Raw genomic sequence first — 5,923 nt, forward strand, 5'->3', positions numbered from 1 at the left:
AGGACAATGCGGGCACTTCTAACAAGAAGCATTATGGAAAGGCACGAAGAAGGGGAACCTATATGAGAAGGCCAAGAAGGGAAGACGGCGACCAATAGTACATGAGCTCAGCCAATTATGGTAAAGCTCTCCAAAGGAAAAGAAAATCCAAACAGTTGTGGGTACCTAAAGATGATCTTAATAGGGTTATTCATGATACTTTCATTGGTGATAAAAGGCAAAAAAAAAGTTTTTATCTTTGAGTGTATCGTTGATACAAATGACAAAGCGGCAGACCAAGGCCGTCGAGACCAATGAATATCCTAGTCTTCAACTGTCCAGGATTGCGATTGGACTCGACAGTTGACAAACTTCGTGACCTGGGACGTATCCATGACCCAGCATTGGTTTTTTTGTGTGACACAAAGAAAAAGACATGCAATGAAGAAGCTCAAGTGAAGCCTAAGGTTTAGAAGTGGTGTGGCGGTGGATTGTGATGGTCTGAGCGGTGGACTTGGTCTTCTATGGTGGAGAGACAGTGTCCAAGTAATAGTGAGATCGTGGTGTCAGTATTTCTTAGATGCGGAACTGGTTGTGCATGGCAAACTCTGTAGATTCACCGATTTCTACGGGGAGCCAAAAACTGAACTTGGGAAATCCTGGGACAGGTTTCTACGGGGAGCCAAAAACTGAACTAAGGAAATCCTGGGATGCAATTCGTTTCGCGAGATCACGACGACATCGTTTGGGCAATGCCTTAAACAACAGTTTCTTGGGCACGACCACGCTTTTTTCAACATACTCCGGACAGAGCAAAATTCATCACTAAGAATGGAGTATGTTAGAGAGATGCTCTAAGAACACATTGTCCTCCCTTCCACAGCTGCAAGGGCATTTCCAACGTCGTACATCAAAATAGACACACCAAACATCCACGGACACACCAAACGTCCACGGACACAGATGTTTCCGCGGACATCATATACGGGACGACCATCCAACCCGGTGCACCAAATGTCTGCCCCTTTTCCAAAATAAATAAATATAGAATACAACTGAACCAAATGTCTGCCCTTCAAATTGCAGGAAAATAATTGATGACAAATGATAGGCTAGAAAAACATTAGAGAGCTTCAAATAACATGGTTATGACACAGCAGGTTCACGCACCACTAAAAAATAGCACCGTAGTTTATTGTTGGAAGGAATAACACGCTGTACATTACGGTAATAAGACCATCACACACAGAACATGGAACAAGTTACCAAAGCACGCAACGACACAACAACCTCTCCAAGAGCTTAGCTCTATTTCTGCCTCTTGTAGATCTTCTCCAGGAAAGACATCAAAACTTTCTGAACAGCTTTGCTTGGCTGGGCCTCGATGTCGGCGATCAGCTTATTGTAGCTCTCCCGCTCATACTTGTGAAATGCCGTCTGGAGTATAAGAATGGGAAGAGGATGTCAATTGAAATAGAGTGCAATGACAGTGTGTCAGTTTCTGCGTGCCTAAACGATTATGCCTCTGTTTGGATACTGTTTAAGGCACCTTCAACCAAATGAGCACCAGTTACGTGTAGGGTTTTGTTATAATCAGGGTATTTAGTGCTGCTAATCATTTATACTAAATGATGATATGCATGATATCAGCAGTGGGCTATTAAGAGATGATGATAAGTGAAGAATACAAAGAATGATGAAGAGTTGAAGACAGACCTCCAGATCAAGTTCTTTATACAGATCCTTCACTTTTGCAACAGACTCTGGCTCTGACTTCCCATAATTTTCCTGTTGGCCATAAATTAATGGCTCAAGCAGTGCCTTTAGGTTGGTAAAAAGGAGTAATAACTAAATAGCACTTACAAGTAGAATGCCCTTTTGGCTCTCATCTGCAAGCTCAAGAGCTTGCACAACTAACCAGGAACACTTGTAGTCTTCAATGTCAGTTCCAATCTGCCATAAGAGTCCGTAAAGATCAAATCAGAAATCAGAATGTGAACAGGCCTGGAATGCAATCAACGTGATAGTTCTACCCATTCAAGTTACTAAAACAAGTACAAACACACTAACCTTGCCAATAGATTCAGGATCTCCAAAACAATCTAGATAATCATCCTGTAAAAGAACTAAATCAGAGGCAATAAAATACTACTCCCTCCATCTCAAAGTAAGTGTCATTGATTTAGTACAAAGTTAGTACAAATTTGTACTAAATCAGCGATACTTATTTTAGGGCGGAGGGAGTAGATATAAACTAATACTTTTCTCTTCCAAAGAAAGAGATTTACCTGAACTTGAAAGTATGTTCCCATTTCAACAAGAATGTTCTTTACATCGCCGAAGTTATCCAAATTCTCACCCGACAGCAGCAATGCACATGCAACCTTGGGTAAAGTAGAAACATAGAATACTGTTAGTACTTGCATCTACTTGACAGTTACCAACCATACTAATAATTCATATACAATGGTAACTCTTACCGGAAGATAAAATGAATAGTACGCTGTCTTGTATTGCACAATGCGCCGGTGACTGCAAAGTGCCAAGCATTAAAGAAACCATCAACAGTACTAAAGACATAATGCAAACACTGGCTACGGAACACGAATTATCGTATTAAAAGAAACAGCATCAATTTTCGAAAATATAGACTCGGTAAACCATGCAAGGAATCTAAGTGTGCAGAAGTTACTGCAACATGAACTTACACATTCAAGTTATATTTTGTGAGATCCTTTTCTCCCTCGTGAGTAGTGATAAGATCCAACAACTGCCCTGAAGCTGTCTTAAATTCAACCTTGACATAGAAATTAGAGCCTTAGGCAGTTGTAAGAAGCAAAAAATATGTTTGGTGTGAATATGTGTGTATATATATATATATATATATATATATATATATATATATATATATATATATATATATATATATATATATATATATATATGGTTACCTCATTGAACAAATCAATGAGATCAACATAATACGGTTTTCCTCTGAAGTGGCGTTGAAGGATCCGTGAAATATGGTTGCGAAGGATAATCCCATCATTTACAGCAATAAGGCCAACCTATTGTACAACAAAAAAACAGGCGATTGGTTCTGTGTGTTACAACTGAAAACATGAAAGCACTTGCTTGTTATCGAAAAAACAAGTAACAACAGCCTGCAGACACTTAATAAGTCAATACTACAAATCATTTCTCTTGTGAGATCACGTACAAACATGAAGCATGAAATTAGGTTGTTTAATAGATGAATCATATTGATGCTGCTAACACTAATTCTACTGAAGAATACCTTCAGAAGTAAAACCTTGATACAATCAACAAAATAACAACTGTACAAAGTTGCCAGATGATATAGAAAGGACGAATGCTTCTCAAACTGACCTGAGGCACCCTAAACCAGCAAGGCTGGCCCCGTCGTGTCTGGGAATTGTCCATGATATCATCAAGCACAAGAAAATATGCTTGAAGCTACAACATGATCAAGATCCATCAAAGGTGCCATGTTAACATTGATTTTTCAGCTATTATAACCAAAAAAACTCCAAAGCAACGAGAAGAAAGTGTTACCCATTCAATACACCAACCAAGGGTGCAGGCAAGAAACGTCTCCTCCTTCCTCAAAACATCTACACCTTTCAATGTCTTGTAGCTATCGATGACAGAGAGCCCACGGTTGCACTTTCCTCCTAGGACATTGTAATCCAGCATCTACTCCAAATGAAAGAAACAAGCTTGAAAGGTTTTTAACTCGGCACACATAATTGTTAAATCATCAAAGCAGATTCTATTCATTTCGTTTAAGAAAATGGCACAAATTGAATAAAGATACAGTTGGTTACTTTTCATGTATATTTCTTCTCCGACCAGAAGGCACAAACACTTGCAAACTAACATGCAAGTAAAGTGGAGAATCACAGGGCATTCAGTTATAAGACCCATTCACTGTAACACTGTCAAAATATCCATGCACTAACAGCAGACAACAGGAGCAATCCATCATTTAACTAGCATAAGAGTTACCAGCTTAATTATAAGTCTTCAGCTTCTACACTAAACGTGTGACGCCTCTACTTTTCTAGAGGTGACATACATACTATTGCCGTCTAACCATGGAAAGTGACTCAACACGAAAGAAAAGACACAAACCATTGGAGTTTTCAGTTTTCCAGTCTTCATGATGTAGCCTAGAGGCCCTTGACAGTTTTTTTTACAGAGAAGCCCTTGACAGTTAATTTATATGACAACATATTTTGACGCCAGTAAAGTACAAGAAGAGAATGCTCATATGGAAAAGAGATCCATGCAATCTGTATTTGAAGGTTCCATTAATCAAAGTGCCACTGTTTTTTTTAAGAGAGAAGAATTTGTGACCATAGGCAGTAGTGCTCAGGAGTTCGTTTATCACTTCCCTGTAATCCATATCTGGCATCGCAAAGCCACAACTCCACCCGATTTAAGATTTTAGTTAAACTCCATTAAATAATCATCCAAGTTCTTTTAAGAAATACTCCCTCCGTTCCTAAATATTTGTCTTTCTAGACATTTCAAATGACTACTACATACGGATGTATGTAGACATATTTTAGAGTGTAGATTCACTCATTTTGCTCCGTATATAGTCACTTATTGAAATGCCTAGAAAGACAAGTATTTAGGAACGGAGGGAGTACTGATGATTCCAATATCTACATTCATGATTTACTGGATATGAAAGTGAATTGTGAAAAAAGAGTTATGATATGTTATCTTATGGTATTGCTTTTATCTCTATACTCTAGTCCATAAAGTAAGTGAATAGAAGATGGCATGCCCCAACATGGGTGGCGATTTAGCAATTGGCTGTGTAGCAACTGAATTGTCAGCGTTTCATAGCTTGTTGGTTTGAAACTCTTGAGGAGCTGTAACAATAGGTTTTATGCAACTTCGCATGCAGAGGGCAGAGGATATGTTCTCTTCCAAACTTCGCATGCAGAGGGCAGATCCTTCTTGGATTGGCTGGATCATTGTGTCACAGGAACCGGAACAGCTCAAATGTCAGGAATCATAGGAGGTCTCGCCAAAATGAGGTGAAAGTACTGCATAAATAAGAGTTCGTTGTTTATAAATTATTGCGAGTTTGTAGGAAAGTTTACTTAGAGCCTCTCATGTCCCCTCTGCAACTCCCAACACTTACTCCCACAGGAACACAAAATTGCACAAACCGGGAAAAATTTACCGGCCAGTCACCAAATATATCACAATCACCCAAAGACCCCCCCTCCCCTCCCCCAAACCCGGTCAAAGACTCAAAACCAGATCAAACCAACAGCCGCGCTCCCAGAAATATAGAGATGGGAAGGGGAGGAGGCATTACGCGGTCGATCCACTGGAGCGACTCGTCGGTGAACTCGAAGGCGGGGTCCTCGAGCATCTCCTCCTTGAGCCTGCTGTATATTTCCGCGAACTCGGCCTTGGAGTCGCCACCGGAGCCGTTCGACAACGCCACCGCCGCCGCCGCCATTGCGCACCTCACGCGCACGCGAGCGAGAAGGGACGAGAAGGAGCGGAGATTTCTGTGGAGAGTATTGGAGTTGGGGACGAGGATGAGGAGAAGCGAGGAGCTCTCTACTGCACGCGCTGAACGGAATTTTGTGGGGCGAACAGATTTCTGGGCACGCGTTTTATTTAAGGACGGGAGATGCCGTGGCGATCCGTGACGGCGACACGACACGCGTGGGAGCGACGCTGGAGAGGGCGCGCTAGGCGCCCGTGACCGGCGCAAGCGCCAGAATGGTCGCCGCGCGGCTGTTAGATCTAGGTGCCCCGAACCGTTGGATCAGTCAACGATCATCGCTTTCCTCTAGCGAAAGAGCAAAGCCGACTACTAGTCGCCGGTTGCCTGCCCAGCCGTGTGATGCAACCTTTTTCAGCCGTCCGATCAGGCTTCCCATTCTTC

At 41.6% G+C, this 5,923-nt stretch overlaps 1 protein-coding gene across 2 annotated transcripts; it reads right to left on the minus strand.

Moving 5' to 3' along the window:
- Positions 1-1,035: 1,035 nt before the first annotated feature.
- Positions 1,036-5,626, minus strand: LOC119276623 (farnesyl pyrophosphate synthase-like). 2 transcript variants are annotated; one of them, XM_037557747.1, is made up of 11 exons: positions 5,342-5,626; positions 3,556-3,696; positions 3,370-3,456; positions 2,931-3,047; positions 2,688-2,776; positions 2,460-2,511; positions 2,268-2,363; positions 2,050-2,094; positions 1,843-1,932; positions 1,696-1,767; positions 1,036-1,416 (listed from the first exon to the last, which is right to left on the minus strand). In XM_037557747.1, the coding sequence occupies exons 1-11, from the start codon at positions 5,486-5,488 to the stop codon at positions 1,288-1,290; spliced, it is 1,065 nt and encodes a 354-aa protein (XP_037413644.1). In that variant the 5' UTR covers positions 5,489-5,626; the 3' UTR covers positions 1,036-1,287. The 2 variants fall into 2 exon arrangements, with proteins under 2 accessions (XP_037413644.1, XP_037413646.1); XM_037557749.1 differs by lacking the exon at positions 2,931-3,047.
- Between the last annotated feature and the right edge of the window lie 297 nt (positions 5,627-5,923).

This window comes from Triticum dicoccoides, chromosome 3B (assembly GCF_002162155.2).
Source record: "Triticum dicoccoides isolate Atlit2015 ecotype Zavitan chromosome 3B, WEW_v2.0, whole genome shotgun sequence".
Taxonomy (NCBI): Eukaryota; Viridiplantae; Streptophyta; class Magnoliopsida; order Poales; family Poaceae; genus Triticum; species Triticum dicoccoides.

Excerpts from the sequence above, each read along its gene's own strand:
- LOC119276623 (XM_037557747.1), bottom strand. The coding sequence starts at position 5,488 with ATGGCGGCGGCGGCGGTGGCGTTGTCGAACGGCTCCGGTGGCGACTCC. Across the intron at positions 3,457-3,555 it reads TTGGTTGGTGTATTGAATGG|CTTCAAGCATATTTTCTTGT; the intron begins GTAACACTTTCT and ends ATCATGTTGTAG. Across the intron at positions 2,777-2,930 it reads TCATTGATTTGTTCAATGAG|GTTGAATTTAAGACAGCTTC; the intron begins GTAACCATATAT and ends TTCTATGTCAAG.